The sequence below is a fragment of the Halichoerus grypus genome, chromosome 2, assembly GCF_964656455.1.
Source record: "Halichoerus grypus chromosome 2, mHalGry1.hap1.1, whole genome shotgun sequence".
In the NCBI taxonomy this organism is placed as follows: domain Eukaryota; kingdom Metazoa; phylum Chordata; class Mammalia; order Carnivora; family Phocidae; genus Halichoerus; species Halichoerus grypus.
Window position 1 is genome coordinate 118942137 of NC_135713.1, and position 22241 is coordinate 118964377.

Consider the following 22241-nt stretch of genomic DNA (forward strand, 5'->3'; position numbering starts at 1 on the left):
GTTCCCGCGGCGCACGTGCAGTGGATACCCCCACCCCCTTGGGGGGCGGGGTCGTGTTTAGAGCCAATGAGCGCTTGGGGGGAGGAGGAGTAGGGAAACTTCCAGAGGGAGATGCGGAGGAGGTTATAAAGGGGGTACCGACGGGCTGGCCCAAGAGCCATGCAGTCCAAGCGGGAGTGTGAGGTGAGTGGCTGGCAAGAGGGGCTCGACAAGCGCCACCTGCGCAGGGAGAAGTGGCCCCTTGGGCTCCGGCTCCACAGGCGAGGTGGGGGGCGGGCGCGGCGATCCGCCATTCCAACCTGCCCTTTCGCCTTCAGCTGTGGTGTGAGAGGGTGAATCCCGAGAACAAGGCGGCGTTGGAGGCGTGGGTCAGGGAGACGGGCATCCGCCTGGTGCAGGTGAACGGGCAGAGGAAGTATGGCGGGCCACCCCCAGGTACGTCCCAGCCCTACGCCTGCCGGGCCCCGCCAGCCTCGACGGTCCCGACCGTGCACCCTCTGGGGGAGGGGCCTAGCCCAGTGCTCTGCAGGCAGAAATCTCTACCCGTTGCACCCCCTCCGATCAAGCAGCTGAGACTTGTCTGTGGCTCTCCAGCCACCCACCTTGCCCCCCGCCCCCCGAGGGAGGGAGCCAGCCTTAAGGTGCACTTACCCTGCGCCAGCCGCGTTGTTAGCTAGGCACCCCGGTTATGGTTATGCCAACGGCTCGGGGTGCGAGTGCTGCACCCATTTCACGGACGTTTGCTCATAGGCCCTCTCGCGCTGGGTGCCCGGGCCCGAAAGCCGGAGCCGTCCCGGAGGATGACGGTGCCCCTTCCCGCCCCTTCCCCCAGGCTGGGTGGGCAGCCCGCCGCCGGCCGGGTCCGAGGTGTTTATCGGGCGGCTGCCCCAGGACGTGTACGAGCACCAGCTGATCCCACTGTTCCAGCGCGTGGGCCGCCTCTACGAGTTCCGCCTGATGATGACCTTCAGCGGCCTGAACCGCGGCTTCGCCTACGCGCGCTACAGTTCGCGGCGCGGCGCCCAGGCGGCCATCGCCACGCTGCACAACCACCCGCTGCGGCCGGCCTGCCCGCTGCTCGTGTGCCGCAGCACGGAGAAGTGCGAGCTGAGTGTGGACGGGCTGCCCCCGGCGCTGAGCCGCCGCGCGCTGCTGCTCGCGCTGCAGCCCCTGGGTCCCGGCCTGCAGGAGGCGCTGCTGATGCCCAGCCCCGGGCCGGCGCCCGCGCAAATTGCGCTGCTCAAGTTCAACTCGCACCGCGCCGCCGCCATGGCCAAAAAAGCCCTGGTGGAAGGTAGGGGGGCGAGGCTGCGGGGAGAGGGGGGGGGCTGCTGGTGGGGGCCAGACACATTTCGCCCTGCACTTTACACGTCAGCATAGAGGGTAAAGCAAGATCGTAGGGTAAAGCAAGTCTGAGTTTTCGATGTCATACTATATATGACCTGAGATTTTTAGTTTCCGCTGGTGCTCCCAGGTGCCACCTACGTTAACGCTTCCCAGGCATTATCTCCTAACTTAGTCTCCAACATTCCAGTGAAACACAGAATGATCTCCCTCTTTAGATATGAAGAGAGGGTTTGGGGAGAAATTAATTCGCCCGAGGCAGTCCTACGGAGTCTACCTTTTATCTACTATCGAACTTGCTACCTCAGGCTGTTGTGAGAATTAGGTGGCACTTAGCACATTCCCTGAGTGGTGGCAGGTAATCACAGTAAAGGTTAGCTATTATGATGGTTATGAGGCAGACAAAGCCTGCATCCCCCGGCACTCCAATAAGGGAACTAAGAAGGTAGCAGCCACTACGCCCCCTTTTCAAAGAAACAAAGAAGCCTGGAGAAGTTAACTCGCCCAAGGTCACACCACCAGGAAATGGGAAGGCTAGAAATTAAACAGGCCGCGTAGACTCCAAAGGGTTCACAGGGCCTGGGAGCTTGGATCCAGGGCTTAGACCTCCCCTCGTCTCTGCCTTTTTCCTGCAGGGCAGTCACGCCTCTGCGGAGAGCAGGTGGCGGTGGAGTGGCTCAAGCCAGACCTGAAGCAGCGACTCCGCCAGCAGCTCCTGGGTCCCTCAGCGCAGAGCCTGCAGCCGGACGGCAGTTGGCTGGCCCCAGCCAGGGACAAGCTAGAGTCCCAAGGGGCTCGCGCTGCCCTGCAGCTGCTGTGCCAGCGGATGAAGCTGGGCAGCCCCGTGTTCCTCACCAAGTGTCTGGGCACAGGCCCTGCCGGCTGGCACCGCTTCTGGTACCAGGTGGTGATCCCTGGGCACCCAGTGCCCTTCAGCGGCCTCATCTGGGTGGTGCTGGCCCCGGATGGGCAGAACGGGCATGAGGTGGCTAAGGATGCAGTGTCTGCCAGGATGCTAGAGGCACTGCGGGAGTCGGGGGCCAGCCTTGTACGGTCTGCGGGAGCCGAGGCAGGTACCGTGGTTAAGCAGTGACGCTGTCCTCTTCGCAGGCAGCCTGCACGAGCTGGCAGAGCTTGTGTTAGTCCCCAGCCCAGCAGGCCTGGGCAGCCGCCGTCTAGTCTCAAAGAGGAGGAGCACGGGCCGCGCCCTACCTCTGACACAGCCTCCCAGCTGGGGCAGGGCCCCCGGAGGCCTGGGAAAGCTCAGGTTTGGCTAAGTGGTGGTGAGGGACCCTTGCTTTCCCCCTCCCGGCCCAGGGTCTGACCTGGCCCCACGGTACTCCTTGGCCCTTCTCTGTGTGATAGACACACAAACACCCCCTCTTCTCCCACAGCCCAGTATGAATCTCACTTCTTATTTTCTTGATTTGTCATCTTTGTTGATTTTATTTGGAGGCTGGCTGAGCCAGAGGGTCAGAAATCTGCCTTGTGTCCCCACTACGTGACTTCCTGGTTATGGTGTATGTGGTTTTGGGTTTTTCTGCTGGTTGTATTTATATTAAACCCCTGGTTGGTGTACACCTGTGTCCGTGCGGTCTTGCCCCAGCCGTGGGCTTCTCTCCCACTGGCCGAGCGAGCGGCTACCACAGAGCAAGTACTTGCCTCCTCCCCTCCGCATCCTCAGGCCTGAGCCTCTGGCTCTGCACCTTTGTGCACGGCCCAAGACCAGTACAAGTTTGTAGCCTCTCTCGTATCCAGCCCAGGAAGCAAGACGTGCCGGGGGGGACCTATCCTGAGACTCCGCTCATGCCCTCAGTCACTGTCATCCTCACTCTCCTCCTCCTCCTTCTGAGCTGCGCAGTCTTCTCCCTCTTCCCTCAGTCCTGCAAAGAAGTCAGCTGTGCTCCAAGCCTTGCTGCTCAGCGCCCGCAGCGGCCCCCCCTTTTTCTTGCGCCGGCGGTAGTCATCTACGACCACAGCCCGCAGCTGGGCCATGTTCCAGAACTTGAGGCGCTGGTCGTGGCCACTGCTGGCCAGGAAGTGGCCGCAGTGGGAGAGGGCCAGCTTCTCCACAGGCTCCCCGGCATGCTGGCCCACGCTGCCCACCACACGGTTCGGCAGGATGTTGACAGCCCTGGGCAGAGAGAAAAGAGAGTTTGGTCTTGGCTGGTTCGGTCCGCCCCTCGTGCGACCTCAGGGCCGTCCCGGCCTCTCTCACCTGATGACTCCGTCAGTGGAACCAGCGCACAGCAGGCTCTCAGTGACCGGAACCATGCAGTCAATAGACTCAGCTCTCAGGGCAAACCGATCACTTGTGGCCCCAAAGCCATTCCAGTTGAAGAGGTAGATGGTGCCTTCACCGGAGCCACAGGCCACCTTCTTCCCATACTGCAGGGAATGAAACCATGTCTGGGGGGGCCCTGTCAGAACAGATCCCTGTCGTGCTCCCAAACCCCCACACCGAGATGTACTTTCATGAGCGTGACAGAGGTCAGGTCTCCAGACTGAGGCTCTGAGAGCAGTTCAAACCGGCGCCGCCTGATGTTGAAGACGCCCAGGCAGCCATCCCCGCTGTAGAGAGAACAGAGCAGCGGGCTTGGCCAAAGCTCCCATCGAAGGAGGGAGCTGCGACAGGGAAGGGAAAGGGAGGCAGCTTTGAGGCTGTACCTGGCTGTAAGCAGCAGCTTCTTGGCTGGGTCCAGAGCCATGTCAGCGATATACTCCTCATGCTGCCGCATATCCATTAAGGGGCCCTCCTTCCGCTGGTCCCAGAGCCGGATGCCACCCGTGTCATCCCCAGTGGCCAGGACATTCTCATCTACCAGCAGCAGACTGTTGATGGGGGCACTAGAGACACAGAGCTGCTTGAAGCATTTTGTCCCGGGAGGAACCTACCACCTTACCCTTGACCTCAACACACAATTAGCTCCCCTTACCCGTGAGCCTTGGAAATGCGTCTTTCCAGTCGGCCCTGCTCCACATCTAGAACATGGATGGCTTTGTCCTTGGAGACAGTGACAAGTTCTGGGGGGAGAGGTGCCCAGGTCATGGTGCTGCTCACTGCTCCCTTGCCAACAGATTGCTGGCTGGCTGCCTTGCCCCATACTCACTCTGTCCATCTTCAGAGAAGGCCACAGCTCGGCAGGATTTGAGGTGGTGACCTGAGGACCAGAGCTCCTTCGTTTCTCCCTCTTGGCAAGAGTAGGAAAAGCTAGGGGGAGGAGGAAGAGAGTGAATGACTCCAGATCCTGCCAGCAGGGAATATAAAGACCAACTTAGTCAACCTTCCACCTCTCTAGGAACTGCTGCTTACATACCACCAAACCCACGGAGCTTACCATCCCATTTTTCCATTTTCAAATGTTCAGTCTTTAATTCAACATACATTCAAAGTATATTTGCTCAGGACTTCTTTGTGAACTGACCCCATGTCATCCTTAAAAGCCCCAGCCTGGGGAAATACTAGATCTGGACCACTATGGAGGGCGTGAACTATGTGCTAAAGACAGAACAGGGGCGCCTGGGTGGCTCAGTTGGTTAAGCGTCCGCCTTCAGCTCAGGTCATAATCCCAGAGTCCTAGGATCCACTCCTTGCTCAGCAGGGAGTCTGCTTCTCCCTCTCCCTCACCCTCTGCCCCTCCCCCAGCTTGTGCTCTGAGTCTCTCATTCTCAAAAATCTTAAAAAAAAAAGAAAAAAGAATAGCCCCAGGAGTTTGAAATACAAAAATTAACAAAAGATAGGGCTCTTGTACTCCAGGTCTATATGAGCTAAAGAAAGTTAAAACTAATTACAGAATATTGTTGCCACATGCTGAAAAGGAGGTAGGATCAAAATGGAGGTGGAACAGAGAAGGGCCAGCCTGGAAGCTCAGCTTTGAGGCAAGTATTTGTCCAGAGTGTATCCCTAGTGCCTACCTCAGAGCAGATCTTCAAAAAGGGCCAGATGACAAAGTACTTAATTGCTAGGGAGTTTCGGTGAGCAGAACAGGGTCTCCTTATTTGCTCTGTCCCAGTGCCTAGCATGAGAAAAGAGCCCTGGAAAGCTAAGGTCAAGATGTGAGTTGGGTCACGAAGAATAAGTAGTTCATCGGGCAGATACTGGAGGCAGATAATCAATGTCCCTTCTAGGGCAGAGACAAGGAATGAGGAGGGTTCCAGTGGCAGGAGAGTGAAATGGCTGAATCTGGAAAGACGGGTTGGACTGGACTTGAGACCATATAGGCCAAGCAGAAGTATGAATTTACTCCTATGGGAAAAGGAACCTCTTTGGAATGGTCATGGAAGAAGTCAGAAGCCTGCCAAAAGGCAGTGGCTGAGGGTAGGAAAGGAGACAAACTGAAGCAATGTTGATGTGAGTAAAGGTGGAGGTTCAGAGTGACCCCCAAGTGTCTGGCATGAAGTAAGTAAGTATGAATAGTAATAGAAAGGAACCCACATTTGTTGAACTCAGTATACACCTGACTGCTCTGCAAGGTAGGTCCAGGCATACCTCCTTTTATTGTGCTTCACAGACACTGCATTTTTTACAAACTGAAGGTCTGTGGCAACCCTGTATGGAGCATGTCTGTCGGTGCCATTTTTCCAACACCATCTGCTTCCTTTGTGTCTCTGTCACATGTTGGTAACCCTCACAATATTTCAGACTTTTTCATTATATTTGTTATGGTGATCTGTGACCAGTGATTATGACTCATTCATGACGGTTAGCATTTTTTAGCAATAAAGTATTTTTTAATTAAGGTATGTATATTGTTTTTTAGACCTAATGCTAAGGCACATTTAACAGACTGCAGTATAGAGTATACTTATATGAACTGGGAAACCGAAAAATTTGTGTGCCTCACTTTATTGCGATGGTCTGGAGCCCAACCTGTAGGATCTCCAAGGTATGCCTGTACTACATCGTTTTTGAAGAGGAAAATATGGAAGTTAACTTGCCCAAGGTGACTGAAGCTAATGAGGAGGTTGAGGTTTAATGTCATTAAGTAAATCTGACAGCACAACTCTTCTGGTTAAAACCTTCAATGACTTTTCACTGCTTCCAGCCTACTTCTCTTGTTCAAAATCAGACACACACTGAGCACCTAACGTGGTCTAGAAGCAGGAGATACAATGGAGAACAAAACAGACTACAGATTACAGAAAAGCGTTTTTCAGACTCCAGCCATGACCCATTAGTGAGCTGCGATCAGCATTTTCTGTCTGTGTGCCTGCAGTAACAACGTAATAAACCAGAAAATATCGGGGTGCATCACACATAAAAATTATTTTTGGTGTGCGGCGAGGTCAAAAAGTTTGAAAAACATTTTTTTCTTTTTTTTTTAGTGAAGGGGACAAGCATTCAAATAATTACACAAATGGATGTAGGAGTGCAAACCATACGAAGTTTATGAGGGAAAGTTATCTGGTGCCAACGCAGCAGCGTCTAATGGGTAATCTAACTCAGTCTAGGGAACGGGAGGGCAAGTGTAGAGATGTTGAGAACTCAGGGATATTGGGTACAAGTGAGGGGAAAGTTTTGCAGGCAGAAGGAATAACTCGCAAAAGAACTGAGGATTTAAGATACATTAAAAAGGTAAGAATGAATGAGCACAGAAAGTAAGGGGAAAGCGAGAACCAGATGGCCAAGACCCTAAAAGCCAGATTAAGGAGTTTTGACTTAATCCTAAAAACAAAGGTAAACTACTGAGGGGTTTTAATCAAGAGAGGTGGTTAGATTTGTGTTTTTGAAAGATTAAAGCAGGCAAGAAGCAAAGCGGAAGGGGCCCAACCCGTTTCAGGCTCAGTAAAATAATCCAGTGAAAAATAACAGTGTCCTGAACGCCTTCTTGTCCTGCTACTGTCTCTGGGCTTTGTCAGGACATTCCAGCCACTTTGTCTTCCTTTCAGTTGTCTCAAGAGATTTGTGTGTTAACTGGTTTAAAACCAAACGTTATTGAACGAATCGGATCAGATGAGTCTTTCAAGATTTGTCTCTCTGCACCTTTCTCTCCTCATCCCACCTCCATCCCGAGGGAGCTTCCAGATCTCGCAGCCCCGAGCCCTGCCCAGCACTTACACGAACACGTCCCCGTCCACGTCCCCCGCCGCCAGGAGGTCGCGGGCCGGATGGAACGCCAGCCCGCTGGCCGGTGCTTCCAGCACGATGTCTTCCGGGGTGTCTCGGATGCGGACCGGGGTTTCCGTGGAGTCGTGGTTCTCCTCGTCGCTCCCATCCTCGGCGGGCCTCTCCTCACACGTGCGGTCCATGCACCGAAGGACTCCGAGCAGATCAACTCTAGAGCGGTGAGCCCAAACCCTCCCACCGGCCTGGAGGAGCGGCCCAGATTCCACTTCCGCCTTGGGGGCGGAGCCGGAAGTGGCGCTAAGACGGGCAAAGGCGGGTCGGCCGCAGCTAGCGTGTGGGTGGAGCGGATCCCAGGACCCGGCCCTCGTCAAGGTGAGCAGCGTGTCCGTGTTACCGTGGCCCTTTGCTGGGCCAGGTAGACGGCGCGACTGTCAGTGCTGTCCTTGATCCCGTCACGTAAAGCTGGGAACTGTTTAAGTCCTTTCCCCTCATCCTGATCGATGCTGACAGTTTGGGACTCCCTCCCGCAACTAGTAAGGATGATTTACTGCCCTCAGGATAGGAAAGGGGGACGCCAGTCTTTCATGGCTTGGTGACACCCAAGAGCAGCCTCCAGGTTAGTCCGGAAGCAGCGAAAGCCCCACACCGCGAGAATTCGGTATGTGGAGGTCGTGGACGTCAGGCCGGCCAAGCACACGCTTAAACTGCTGCGGCCTATGCTCAACACCTTCGGGGCCAAAGGAACAGCGCCCTGCCGGTTCCTGCAGTTTGGCTGCATACCCTCAGAGGGCCAGGCCAGCAGTGCTCAGAGCTGGCAAGGAGTTGCTTAAGAGGAAAACGGGCACAACAGCCGACGTTCTGAACATTCTGGTTCTCACAGGTTCCATAAAGATGGGAACACTCTGTGGTGGGGCACATAAGGAGCACAAGCCCCTGGGACTGAAGAGAAGCTTCTCACATCACTGTGCTACTAAGCCTTCTAAGACATCTTATATACTGATGCCCAACCTCCTCAATGGGAGGTGAAAGTGAGGTGAGGGACCTCAGAGAAGCCTTATGTCCTGTGTGAATGGAAAAGTTGCCATGTGGTGTTGGGGGTCCTTGTCACTCACCATGTGGCCAACCAGAGGACCTTGGGCATGTCCACAAGGCTTGGTGATATTCACAGAAACTGATTTTATTTTAAGTAAGCTCAACACCCAGCATGGGGCTTTAACACAAACCATGAGATCAGGAGTCCCATGTTCTGCCAACTGAGCCGGCCAGCCAGGCTCCCCTGCAGAAATGGATTTTTTAAATGGACCATCAACCCCCAGGTTTTTTGGTTTTCTAAGTAAGCTCTTTGCCCAATGTTGCCCAAGGCTTCAACTCAGGACCTGACAGCAAGAGTCACATGTTCTACAGACTGAGCCAGCCACATACCTCAACCCCCAGGTCCTAAATTTAATGACCCTCTAAGTATCTTCATCTAAGCCAGGTCTCTGTGATCTCTTTCTTAACTGGGACCAATGCCTACAACTATGAAACCAGGGTGTCCTTTACTGTCTGATACTAGGCATTCTAGGTGCTATTGCAGACAGAGCCCAATTTCAACCTCCTAGAGGCCATACGCAAAGCTGCCTTCCTCAGATGCTCTTGCCCTATCAAGCTGAAAGTGACCAAAGGCAAGGCAAGGTTAAGGTGGTCTTCTAGCTTTCCTTGTGTGTGCTGATCCCAGAGGTCTTAGGCTCAGGGCAGGCAACGGCAAAGGGATGATCCTTATGAGCACCAGACCGAAGTGCTGGCGATGAGCAGAGAGGAGGAAAAGGCTGGGGATGGAATGATTCAGAGGCCAGAGCCTTTGGCAAATATTTCAGGTGTTGAAGGGCATCAAACCCTGCGGGCTTAGCATGAGAATCCCCCCCAAGGCACTTCCCCAAGGTTATCCCTTCAGCCAAAGCAGCAGCAATTTGTGCTTAGAATTACTAAAGTGCTCAGGAGGGCATAAATCCATTTTTGTTCCCCAAGGGATTCTCATCAGCTGCCTTCACCTACAGCCTAGTCCTGTCCTGCACAACCTTGGGATCAGACTGGCAGCCCACTGGGTGGACTCTAATTCCCAGGGAATCTCTGTGCTAAAAGTGGGCCCCCAAATGGGCCTGAATGAGTCTGACATTTGAGACTAACCATCCTTGTGTTCCTCTATCTACCTCTTGCCCATCAGTGGGGTCATTACTTCCTTCTCCACTAGGTGTCCTGGCTAGGATCCTTACTGTCTAGGAATCTAGAACCACAGCTCAAGGAAAGCTAACTTTCTGCACTGGGCATTTTACACAATCAGTGGAATTAGTAGCCCTCTTAGTGCTTCAGGGGCCCGGGAGGGAGGATGCTCAAACAGAGAAGACATGATGGTAGGTTAGCCAGATTTAATGGAACTAAATGATTATACAGTAACATTTTACATACATTCACAAAAAGAGACCTTGCAACTATTTGGGGAATTGTAGAAAGGAAGCACTGGTGAGCCCATCCTTGTGGGGAATATTTTTGGACTTGGAACTGGAGATTAATATTTTGGTCTTTTCACTTCAACTCTGCAATGGAAGGAGAAGTGAGTCAGCATTAAGATCTATACTCTAAGCAATTCCCACAGTGCCCCAGAAGAAGAATGCTGATGCTCACCCATCAGCCTCCATCTTCTTCCTCTTCTCAATGATCTACGAAAAAGAACAGTTACACCCAACAGTTACGCTGTCCGTCTAAGATCACCTGAGGCACGAGGCTGACCTCTCTCCTACTTCCTTGGCTCTCCAACCCCCTGCCTGTTCCTGCATCCGTGTGCCAGGGTCTCCTCCCAGCTGAAGTCCACCCAAGAGGTGATCTCACTTACTGCACTAATCTTCTTCCACTGGCGATCAAGCTCTGCCTTATCATTGGTTTCCTTGAAGCGCCTGGTTTTCCGCCCTTCAGACATCTTGATGCCATACTGGAATGCAGCTCTGAGAAAAATAAAGGACAGTTGGGAGAAAGAAGGCAACAGAGGCTGCACAGCAGTACCAACATGCTTCCAGACGGCCCTGTGACTAAAGAACCTGTTTAGGAACGTCTCAGGCAGACTCTACCCTCTAACCTGGTGAAGGCTAGCCCACCCCATCATCAGCCCTCTCCTCACTCCCTGGCCATATTTAGTACCGACTCACTTGGGCAAAGCCTCCTTGTTGTTCATATACTCGCTGTATTCCTCCTGGGTATCAAAGTCCCAGCGGCCTAAGGGTCCTTTCTTATTACCCTGTTGGAAGACAGAAAGGGGACACGGAAGGAAGAAATGTCATGGAAACAGAATTTTAGCCCTATTAAAGCCATGTTCTCTCACAATCCTGTTTCATTATTCATAAATCCCACCCTGATAAATAATAATAAATGCTTACTATGTACTTAGTATGTACTGGGCATTGTTCTGAACACTAAACACATATTTAATTCTCTCAAATTCTATTAAAAGAGAACCATATTCCTCTCCATTCTCCTGATGAGTAAACTGGGGCATTAACAGTAAAATAAATTGGCAAGGTCATAAAACTAATAAATGGCAAAACCAGGGTTAAGCAAGTCTCCAAGATGGAATTAAACAAGGCTCAACCATTGCAGTAAAGAGAAACAAAAAAAAGTAGATGAAATTTCTTCACCATTAATAGTGCTATGTGCCAGAGTTTTTGTTGTTATTGTTGTTGTTGTTTTAAGTAGGCTGCACACCCAGTATGGAGCCCAACGCATCACTTGAACTCATAACCCTGAGATCAAGACCTGAGCTGAAATCAAGAGTCTTTTGCTTAACTGACTGAGCCACCCCAGTGCCTCAAGAGTATTTTTGTTTTTAAGACTAGAGAAGAATATTTCAATCCTGGCTAGAATAAAATTCAATTATTTTCTAAACACTGAAATTCCTTCTACCCTTTCTATTTATACAGTAAAGACTTGTTTACTGCCTACTATGGAAATCAAAGCCTGGCACTTTGTAGGAAATAAAAATAAATCTATTTTTGGCCTATCTCATTTCATTTTGTACAGACACTTTAAAAGTTAAGCTTCCCATGACTCCACAATGCTGCTGCTCTTAGTAGCTGATGGAAGGTTAAGTCCCAGAAAATGAGACACAGATCTGCTGGGAGTGAGGAAGGGGGTATGTGCCAAAGAGTAACTGCCAAGACTCCCCACCCATCCTTCCAACACCATACCTGGTCCATTTTGCTATAATCCACCTCCTCATCACTATCCACAGCCATGTCATCCATCCTAAAGAGAAGCAACAAATTAAACAGATGGTGCAGACCCAGACCCCTATGCTTTATCCAGAAACCTACCCAACTAAGATGCTATATGCCCAAAAATGACCGCCCCCCCACAACCCAAGCCCTCCCACTCAGTGCCTGAAAGAATAGTTCATCCAAGTAAGAAGTACCCCTCGGTCCCAAGTAATCAAATTTCCACTTCAGCCCCCTCCCCACAACTTGTTCTCCAATCATCCCAGCCTCCCTTAACAGTCTCACACACGTGGCTGGGTAACACTCGGCATAGCTGTTGGACATTCCAAAGAAGTCTCCCAGCTGCTTTTTGTCCTCTGGCTTCTTCAGCATATGCTATGTTAAAGAAAATAATTCTACCTATAGCAGAAAAGCTTCTAGAAGGAAGGGCCAAGGGGCGCCTGGGTGGCTCAGTCGTTAAGCGTCTGCCTACGGCTCAGGTCATGATCCCGGGGTCCTGGAATGGAGCCCCACATCGGGCTCCCTGCTAGGCGGGAAGCCTGCTTCTCCCTCTCCCACTCCCCCTGCTTGTGTTCCCTCTCTCACTGTGTCTCTCTGTCAAATAAATAAAATCTTTAAAAAAAAAAAAAAAAAAAGAAGAAGAAGAAGGAAGGGCCAAGGGCTAGAAGCCCCAAAATGAAAACTCTTAAGGACATGAATGGGTCCACTGAGAAATGCGAAAGTCATAATGATTGCATCCCTGACAAAATCCACTATAAAAGGCAAGAAGCAGGGTGGGGGCTGGGGGTTGCGGGGAAGCAGGGAGGTAGGTAGAATTAGAAAGAAAACAGGACAACAGTTTTCTAGAATCCAACAACATATTGAAATAAAGGATATGATTCAGTGCCTTCCCATCCAGCGGACCCAGCAAACTTTTCATTGATCGACTTGATCAACTCCTTAGCAGATCCAGGTCCTAAAGGAAAAGAGAACTCTGTTCAGACTGTGAAACAAGGAACTTACCTCTGCTCCCCACACATACTTCCAACCTGTTTTCATAAAATCCTTTTTTTAAGCAAAAGAAAACACTTTTAGCTAACAAAATTTTAATTAAATTCCAACTAATAACGAGCTATTCCAGGGCGCCTGGGTGGCTCAGTCGGTTGATCAGCCGGCTCTTGGTTTCCACTCAGGTCGTGATCTTAAGGTCATAGGATCGAGCCCTGCGTCAGGCTCCAAGCTTGGTGGGAAGTCTGCTTGATTTTCTCTCCCTCTCCCTCGGCTCCTCCCCCCACTCATGTGGGTGCGCACACACTCTCTCTTGAAAATAAATGAATCCTTAAATAATGAGCTACTCTGGTTGAGATGAGGTTATGTACAAAGGACACGGCCAGTTTGACCTCTCTCGTGTCTTCAGAACCCCACAGCTGGAGGAACTGTATCTAGCAGAGCAAATGCCCTGCCATTGCCCAGGAAGATGCAGTTAACTCCAGACTCATCTTCTTTCTATTCCATGGAGCAAGACATGGATCTTAATGAGAACTCAGGACCAGGAAGTCCCACAATCCCAACCTTTGCCAGCTCTGAGCTCTAGACAGCCTCTCAGCCCAAGACTGCCAGAGCGAATGCAAGATGTCTCACATATCACCCACCTTTGTCGACGTCCATGGGCTGGAAAGAAAACAGAAACTGAAGTGAGTATTGCCATGAGGGATCTGCACTCATCCCTCCCCTGCTTCACTGATCTGTGAATCAATTCCCTACCCGCTTCTTGCCTCATCTCCAGGATGCTTCCCACCCTGGATTAGCTGACCCAGTTGCTGCTACGGAGCCCTGAGGCACCTATATAACAAACAAATCCTGTACCAGGAGGAGCAGGCAGAGATGGGCAGCTTCACCACTTTGTACGAGGGCCCTATCTTACCTCATCATCCACTTTCGGCTTCTCAAAGTAGCTGTGCCTCTTCTTCTCTTCCTCTCTCTCTCGGTCCCGCTCCCTCTCCCGATCTCGTTCTCGCTCCCGTTCTCTGTCACGGTCTCTCTCTCTCTCCCGATCACGCTCCCGTTCCCGGTATCTCTCCCGCTCCTTGTCCCGAGGAGTCTTGGTTGTGGATGGCACATAATCCCCAATGTCTTCAAATATACTAGAAAAACAGAGATCACCAGCTGCCAAAGTCATACACACTTCCATTTTCCCTGGCCATTTGTCCAGATCCTCACATCAGGACCTCCCCAAAATGCCAAAGACAAGAAACACAGAGCCCTTTCCTCACACATAGCAGGTGAGAGGGGTAGGATACATACTTCATGTCAGCCTCAGGGGGTTTCTTCTCTTCCATCTTCCCTAAAATATAAAAAGAACAGTGAAGAAAACATTCCTGAGTTGATTCCCTCTCAGCCTAACCATGCTCTCCAGCTCTGAATGACCATTTAAACATCTGTTTAGAAGGTGGGATAACAAAAGTTCCCCATACTCTCCCTCCTCAAGCCTCAAAGCTGACCACTGCTTCCTGGATAGGTCAAGCAGACAGAACCTGGATGTAACCATCTCCTTATTAATGCTCCATTGCTTCCATTTTTTCTGCTCCCCAGGAGCCTCCCAATGTTCTAGACATAGAAGGCTCCAGAAAACCTTGGTTCTACCCTCAGATGCCCCTCCAAGAGTTAAGGTTTCTCTTCGTAATCCTCCAGGTTACCTTTATCCTTCTTCTTGAGCTTCTTATTGCGGGTACCCTGCCGCAGGTAGGAAAGGATCTGGGTGAGCTTGCTGATTACGATGTCATTTGTGGTCAGTGTGGTCTGGGCCTGAAAACCCCAAGCAGCAAGGATGTTATCCCACAGAGCAAGAATCTCTTCATTCATTCATTCATTCACTCACTCACTTAACCAACTGAAGGATAAATTACAATCAACTAGGTAAAAAACAGGGAAAGGAGGTATCATAGGACATTCCAGGCACACAGAATGACATATACAAAGGTGTGGGTCAAAAGTGAATCTAGGGGCACCTGGGTGGCTCAGTCGGTTGGGCACCTGACTCTTGATTTCAGCTCAGGTCATGATCTTTTTTTTTTTTTAAGATTTTATTTATTTGAGAGAGAGAGCATGAGCAGAGGGAGGGGCAGAGGGAGAAGCAGACTCCCTGCTGAGTAGGGAGCCCAATGTGGCACTCGATCCCAGGATCCTGGGATCACAACCCGTGCTGAAGGCAGACGCTTAACCGACTGAGCCACCCAGGTGCCCCTGAGGTCATGATCTAAAGATCATGAGACTGAGCCCCACGTTGGGCTCCACAATAGGCATGGAGCCTGCTCCAGACTCTCTCTCTCCCTCTCCCTCAGCCCCTCCCGCCCCTGCTCATGCTCTCTCCCTCTCTCTTAAAAAAAAAAAAAAAAGAGGAAAAGAAAGAAAGTAAATCTAGCACATTCCAGATAGCTGGGATTCACTGGAGAACAAACAGGGAATCATGGTGAAAAAGTGGCTCAGAAGGCCAGAAGGTGCAGGGGCTCAGAGGCCACAACAAAGATTTTACTCTTTATCCTAATAATGAGAAATCATTGAAAGCTCCTCAGGTGTGGTGAGACAAAAATTCCCATGCTGAAAAGATCACACCGGCCATATGTAAAAATCACAATGGAAAGGGAGACAGGAAGATTGTGAGGGTTATGACTAAAGAGTACAGAGTTTTTTGTGGGGGGAGGTGGATGAAAATTTTTTTAAACTGTGTGATGGCTGCATAATTCTATGAATATACTGAAAGGCACTGAATTGTACATTTTCAAAAGGCAGATTATATGGCACATGAATTAAATCAATAAAACAATAAAATACTGGAAAGAAACCAGAGTGAAAGCGAGGAAACAAAACAGAAGCATCTCTTAATAGTTCCAGCAAGACATGATGGCTTCAATTGGAATGTTACTGATAGAGAAAAGTGAATGGATTCAACTGAAATTTAGAAAGTAAAAAGTGGACAGGACTTAGTGATGGATTAAATGTGGTGGATGAGGCCCAGGGCAGAATGGAGGCTGATTTCCAGGTTTGAGGCCCACATGACAGGCTCTCAGGACTTGGATCACTTACCTCCATGGTGGGGCAATCCGCTTTGCTGCGGATAAGTGTGGTGGGGATGTCCGTGTCAGCATACTCATCATCCAGGTCTACCACATAGGCCATGCGGCCCGGCAGGAACAGCTCATTCCGTTCATACGCCTTGCTCCTAAAGAGCGTGCGGTAAACGTTGCGGCCTACAAAAAGAAGAGGAGCAAGCACAGCCACTGAGAAGCTTCTACAATAACGGCTTCCATTTAGTAAGTGCTTACTCCCACACCAAATACTACTGCCTCAATCTTCACAAGAGCCCTGGAAGGTGCACATTATTATCTCCTTTTAACTGATCAGAATACTAAAGCTGAGAGTGAAGTGATTTACCTGAAGTCATACAGCTACTAAGAAGAGAATAGAGACTGGGACCTAGGCTGTCTAACTCCAATGCCTGAGCTCCTATCCACTCTTTTACATTGTCCTCTCAAGGGCGCTATGGGCCTCACATTGAATTAGGCCCTGTGGGGAAGAAGGATGAGGTTTAAGGGGATATTGACAATGATGGAAAAACAAGCTCGGCTACATGCTCAATAGGAAAGGCATGTTGCATATACTATTTTTTGTTGCTCCAATAATCCCATGAGGTGAATTAACACTATTTTTGAAAATAGACAAAGTCAGTTGCCTAATACCACATCCCTAGTGTGGTTTCATCACCAGGATTCAAACCGAGGTCTCTGACTACAAATTCTGAGCTTTTAATCACCAACCATCCTACCTCTTTTTAACACATAAGCTATAAGCTACCTTCCTTAATGCATAAGCCACAATCTGCAAGAGCTTCCAACCTAACTGAGGAGACATTAATAACATACAGGAAGTGACTAAGTTCACATCTAAGTTCTGCTAGAGTATCCTAAGAGAACTAGCTAATCTGGGTGCAAGAAAGAGAGGAAAACAGTTTGAGGGAAAGGGAAAGCATATTCTGCTCAAAGCATTAAATTCCCTACAATTCACCTAAAATGCACAACCACTAGTGTAGGAATTCTGTACTCACCCAAACGTGTCTTAAATTCAATTTTGTTCTCAGGATCCTCATCTTTTCTGAAAAGACAAAAAAAATTTTCTTTTTTGCCAAATGTGTTCCTACTTTAGGTCCTACTTTCCTGAACTCTCAAGCTTTCCCCGGTATTTACTTACTTGGTTTCCTTCTGGGGCTTTTCCATAAGTTCTTCCTCTTCTTTCTCTTTGCTGGCAATCTCAGCTCGTACCTAACAGGAAAGCACGTAGGATTTAGACATCTATTGGTTTCACATATGTTTACCTAACACCAATACACCACATTGTGCCAGGAACTAAGAACTCAATACTGAACAAGACAATATAGTCCTTGCCCTAATGGAGCTTACAGCAGAAGAGACAACAAACAAAATGTGATAATTATGATACGTGAAATAAAAGAGCTATGCAAGGGTAGAAGAAGTGGGAAGTGACTACTGGAGTTTAATCATACCTGTGTCATCAGAGAAGGTTTCCCCGCAAAAATAAAATTGAGGCTGAGACTTAAAGGATGAGTAGCAATTTGTCCTAAACAAGAGCTACCATTAGCCCTTCTATGTCGTCTGGGCTGACAGCAATCTCCCTCCTTCACCTTGAAAGGCCCATACAAGAGGATTCAGCATTCTAGGATTACTCTCTACCTACCCACCACGGCTCACCTTTTGAAGCAGAGCAAAATCCAAGCCTTTCACCAAATGGGTGTGTTCCATGTCACCACCCAAGAATTTGGACTCCTGGATCAACTGTCTTCTCTTCTCTGCAGCTGATTTGTCCCTGTATAATGAAAGAAGCCACATCGGAATAGTCCTGTGACTGTAGGACTCTGGGATGCTGAGGGAATCATGCCCTGGCTGCCTGGGTACTCACGCTTCAGCAGTGGGGCCCACAGCCCTGTAGTTAGCTGTGGTACTGATCAGCTCAGTTTCCTCATAATCTTTGTTGACGCCATCTCGCCGTTCCTTGGCACGGTCACGGTACTTCTCTGCTAGTTCTCTCTCTCTCTCAATTTCTTGTTGACGAAGCTTGGCATAATAACTGTGACCCGAGAAAAACAAATGCATAAGGCTCACCAGCTGCTATCCCAAGGTCAGCAGAATTGTTCCTGCCTGTTTCATCCAACTGTCTGGTGAAAGCTCATATATGTCCTCATAGAACTGCTGGCCACCTCCGGATAGTCCTCAAAATCAGAATTATAGCATCTTCCAGCTCACAGATATACTCTTTCAATGCCACCTCAGGACATTCCATCTGTCACTTCAGAATTCTTTAATGCCACCCAACTCTGTATCACTGAGTCTCTAACAGGTATGAGACTTTTCTATAGGACAACCAGGAAGTTAACTAAATTTTTATCACCTTCTATATTTCAACTGAAAATCATTCCTGGGGCCCTGGGTGGCTCAGTCAGTTAAGCTCAGTCTGCCTTCAGCTCAGGTCATGATTCCAGGATCCTGGGATCGAGTCCCGAATTAGGCTCCCCGCTTGGTAGGGAGTCTGCTTCTCTCTCTGCCCCTCCCCCAAACTCATGCTCGAGCACGTTCTCATGCTCTTGCTCTCTCTCTCTCGCAAAAATAAATAAAATCTTTAAAAAAAAAGAAAGAAAAAGAAAATCATTCCTTGTTGGTATTCCCCCAGAAGAGAGGAACAGCAAAATACCAGCTCCAGAAATTTTAGTATTTTATAAATAATAATGATGATGGTGATGGTGATAACGGCAGACAAGATGTACTGGGTGGTTACAGTATGCCAGGCACTGGTGCTAAGTGTTTCCATGCACTATCACAGTTGATCCTCATGACAACCTGATAAAAGTTATGAAATCACTCTCTGTTCTACCCATGAGAATACTGGGGATTAGAAATGTGAGTCAATATGCCCACGGTTATCCAGCTAAGAACTGGTAAAGATGAGATTAAAAATACTGCACACTGACTCCAAAGTCCTAAATTGCCACTCTGCCTGTCACTCCTCTCCCCTAAAGCAGAGAACCTCAAGATAATAAAGGAAAACCTCAATCTCCAGCCTCATAACTACTGGCCCCTATTCCTTTCAAAAGAACACTATCCATCTTACAATCCAACACTCCTCCATCCTTCCTTCACCTTTTCTTTTTTCTTCTTCGTGCAGCTGGGTCTTCATCCTCATTGTACTCCCTTGGCATCCTAGAAGAAAAAGAAATTCACTGATAGCAAAATACTGCCAAAGCCCCAGAAACCCCCAACAACTAGCCTTGAGGACTGAAGAAAAGCCTAGGATATGGAACAAAGCAAAAGCTTTGACCATGCAGAGATCCAGATCTCTATTTGTAGTTGAGTGATTCTAAGCTTTAGAAAGCACCACAACCACATAAAGCACTATTAAAATTCTATATCCCCCAATATCTACCTCAGTATCTGAGTCCCTAGAGCTGGAATGGACCCTGAAGAAATCTGCCCATTTAAGCATTAGCAGCAACTCTAGTAGTACAAGGGGTATGTGGAACATATTCTGAGATCTTAGCACACCCTAATCTTCACTGGAGCTTCAATCTCCAACAAGAGAGAATCAGAATCACAGGCATCAAAAAAGAACTAGCCTTCCAGTTCCTACGACAGCTAGTTCAGTAATTTTCTGTAGGAAAGAGATGGGAGACAGGCTGGAACACCCCAGAACTTACTCATGGTGACGTGACTTAGAGGGCGGTGCAGAGGTGGGTGCAGCCCTTGGGGTCATGAGAAGTTTCCTGAAGTCTTCATTGGTGAGTTTTGATCTAGAAGGCAAAGATTTTAAAAATTAGTACCCAGTAAGAATTGGAAAAGGAATACGTAAAAAACATGGTTAACTTTACCAGAAATTGGGAAAATACAAATTAAAACAAAACATGCCACTTTTAATGCATCAAAGTGTTGACTATTATAAAGTCTGATAAATCAAGTATGTGTGAGAATCTGTAAAGTGAATCTTCCGCCGAAGGGAACATAAGTCAGTATAGCCACTGTGAAGGCAATTTGGCTGTATCAAAATTTAAGTGCATATATCCTATGACCTAGCAACTCCATTCACCTATATTTAGCTTTGTTAATTACCGGCGTAAGTGTATAAAAAGCATGTAAAAACGGTTCAATTTCAGCTTATCTTTTTTAAGATTTTATTTACTTATTTGACAGAGAGAGAGAGAGAGAGTGCACAAGCAGGAAGAGCAGCAGAGGGACAGGGAGAAGCAGGCTCTCCACTGAGCAAAGAGCCCAACGTGGGGCTTGATCCCAGGACCCTAGGATCATGACCTGAGCCAAAGGCACATGCCTAACTGACTGAGCCACCCAGACGCCCCTCAATTTCAGCTTTGAAAGTAATAAAAACTTGGAAACAACCTAAATGTCCATTAACTAGAGACTAGATTGTGACAGTGTTTCCCAAATGTGTGGCAGACAGCAATGATGGTACAAGAGATAATTTTAAGCAATACAGTGACAAAGACTCACTCTTTGACCTAACTTTAGTCAGGCCCCTTTGAGCCCTCTTCTGACTGAGTCTCTTCCTTGGTCTGCTGTGCCCAGTTTTAGCAAAGAATCCTGCTAAGTGTTCCAAGGAAGACACTGTTCAAGATTACTGTAATAGGAATAAAGACTACTGCAAAAGGGAAGAAGGATTGAAACTCAACTCTGAAAACAAACTGGGACAACTGGGGATTTATAAAAAAATTACTAAGAGGAAGCTGGTTAGCCATCAAGGGTGGGGAAAAAGGAGCTTGACTGATCTACTTGATTACTTAAGGGGACTCTCCATAAAATGGCTTAGGAGCATTCTTTGCTAAAACTGAACCCAACAGGCCTAGTCAAAAATGGACCCCAGAGAAGCCCGATGAAAGTCTAATCAAGGAAGAGGTCCTTGGGGTACCTGGGTGACTCAGTCAGCTGAGTGTCTGACTCTTGGTTTTGGCTCAGGTGGTGATCTCCAGGTTCAGAGATCAAGGTACAGCACATCAAGCCTGCACCAGGCTCCTCTCAGTGGGGAGTCTACTTCCCCTCTCTCTCTGCCCCTCCCCACTGCTCACGCACTCTTAACTTCTCTCTCTCTCCGAAATAAATCTTTAAAAAAAAAAAAAAAAAGGAGGGAGTCCTTGCCACCACCATGAAAATAATCTCCAAGACAATGAGTGGGGAAAATAAGCAAGTGGCAAAACGATATAAGTATATAATACAATGCCATTTAATTTTAATACTTCAACTTACAAAATAATCACATATCTTCCTCAGACATACGTGTATGTATATAAATGGATTTTTTAAAAAGTAGGAAAAAAAGACACATGTAAAGAAGAAACAGTGGTTACCTCTAAGAAAGGGACTGGTATTGGGGATGTTATCAAAAAAGAACATTACCCTTACTTCTACTTTAATTTTCTACAAGAATCAATTCCTGTATCATGTATAATTAAACATTAGAAACTAGCACCCTCCCATCCAGAACTTCCCCTCTAATACTCTTATGCAGTTGACCTAATCCAGCTAAAGTTTAGAGATAAAGGTGCAAGTGGTACAATTTTTTTTCACCATCCTTGTTGACAAGACATTTAGAATTCCTTCACCATTCCCACACCACTCTATTCATTCCCCAGTTCATGCCCGTAGTCCTACACTGAAATACTCACTGGTGGAAGGAGTGAGGATCATCCACATCGTGGCCATCTGGAGCCAAAGGGTTAGAGAAAGGCTCGCCTTAAAAAAAAAAAAAGAAAAAAGAATTGGCATTAATTTAATCAATCTCTTTCGTGTCAGTTCCTGTGCAAAAGTTGGGACTATATTAGCGAATACTGACGTTTTCACGTCAAACTGCTCATATTCTAGTGACAAGGCAGAAACAGCGACAGTGACCGTACAAAGTAATAAGTGCCCAAGTGAAAAAATACAAGGAGCTGTTGGTGCAGAGAGGGGGCCCCTAAACCGGCGCTGGAGGATCAGCAAATACTTCCGGAAAATGACATCCAAGATACTGGGAGTAAGATAAACTGGCGCAACCCAAGATTAAGTGCTGGCGGTAAGGGGGAGTTCACAGACAAAACACACGCGGCGTCACTTGGGGCAAGAACAAAGCTTAGAGACAATGGTCCGGAGCTGCCCGGCTTCATTCGAGACCAAATGGCTTCGCCAGATTAAGGCATCACACCACCCACACAGAGCTTAAACTCTGAAGCAAAAACAACGCGCCAAGTGTCCCAAGTCCTGCAGATAATAAAGGACAAATGACCCGAGCCTTACTGTCTCGCTCTGGCATTTTGTCTGCGGTGTTTCAACGCCGGCAGGGACTGAAGCTCCAAAGACAACACAGCCGAGACAAGATTTTTCCCACGATGCACCTCAGGAACAAGCCCACAGTGCTTTGCGCTCCGTAGCCAGTCGGCTACCGCCCGCTCACGGAGAAAAGAAAAAAAAAAAAGGACCGCTCCCTCTGCAATGCTTTTAAGGCATTGGCTAAATTTTACCCCGCCCCCTTACGTCATCCAACTATCGCGGGAACGGGGGTGGGCC

The 22241-nt window shown here is 48.7% G+C and overlaps 3 protein-coding genes across 3 annotated transcripts; 1 reads left to right on the forward strand and 2 right to left on the reverse strand.

The window, feature by feature from the left end:
* Window positions 1–182: 182 nt before the first annotated feature.
* On the forward strand, window positions 183–2922 carry DND1 (DND microRNA-mediated repression inhibitor 1; the record flags this gene model as incomplete). Its single annotated transcript, XM_078067440.1, has 3 exons — window positions 183–435; window positions 833–1294; window positions 1980–2922. Coding segments are annotated over 3 exons (1173 nt in total), but the record flags the coding sequence as incomplete, so codon positions are not given.
* Window positions 2771–7695, reverse strand: WDR55 (WD repeat domain 55). The gene is made up of 7 exons (XM_036123842.2): window positions 7403–7695; window positions 4455–4555; window positions 4281–4368; window positions 4012–4191; window positions 3816–3915; window positions 3563–3732; window positions 2771–3478 (listed from the first exon to the last, which is right to left on the reverse strand). Exons 1-7 carry the CDS (start codon window positions 7591–7593, stop codon window positions 3157–3159), a joined length of 1152 nt encoding a protein of 383 aa, XP_035979735.1. The 5' UTR covers window positions 7594–7695; the 3' UTR covers window positions 2771–3156.
* A 2106-nt stretch (window positions 7696–9801) lies between these two features.
* Window positions 9802–22127, reverse strand: IK (IK cytokine). Its single transcript, XM_036123756.2, has 20 exons — window positions 21972–22127; window positions 21365–21431; window positions 19391–19483; window positions 18837–18896; window positions 17602–17769; window positions 17394–17508; window positions 16876–16946; window positions 16733–16779; window positions 15715–15878; window positions 14328–14436; window positions 13936–13975; window positions 13556–13775; window positions 13284–13302; window positions 12529–12607; window positions 11942–12022; window positions 11626–11683; window positions 10591–10679; window positions 10281–10389; window positions 10073–10107; window positions 9802–9984 (listed from the first exon to the last, which is right to left on the reverse strand). Exons 1-20 carry the CDS (start codon window positions 21985–21987, stop codon window positions 9957–9959), a joined length of 1668 nt encoding a protein of 555 aa, XP_035979649.1. The 5' UTR covers window positions 21988–22127; the 3' UTR covers window positions 9802–9956.
* Between the last annotated feature and the right edge of the window lie 114 nt (window positions 22128–22241).

Coding starts and splice junctions, on each gene's coding strand:
- WDR55 (XM_036123842.2), bottom strand. CDS start 7,593: ATGGACCGCACGTGTGAGGAGAGGCCCGCCGAGGATGGGAGCGACGAG. Junction 4,556..7,402: donor GTGGACGGGGACGTGTTCGT/GTAAGTGCTGGG, acceptor TCCTCCCCCTAG/CTTTTCCTACTCTTGCCAAG. Junction 3,916..4,011: donor AAGCTGCTGCTTACAGCCAG/GTACAGCCTCAA, acceptor TTCTCTCTACAG/CGGGGATGGCTGCCTGGGCG.
- IK (XM_036123756.2), bottom strand. Junction 17,770..18,836: donor CGAAGAAGAAAAAAGAAAAG/GTGAAGGAAGGA, acceptor CTCGGGTCACAG/TTATTATGCCAAGCTTCGTC. Junction 17,509..17,601: donor GTGGGCCCCACTGCTGAAGC/GTGAGTACCCAG, acceptor TTCATTATACAG/GGACAAATCAGCTGCAGAGA.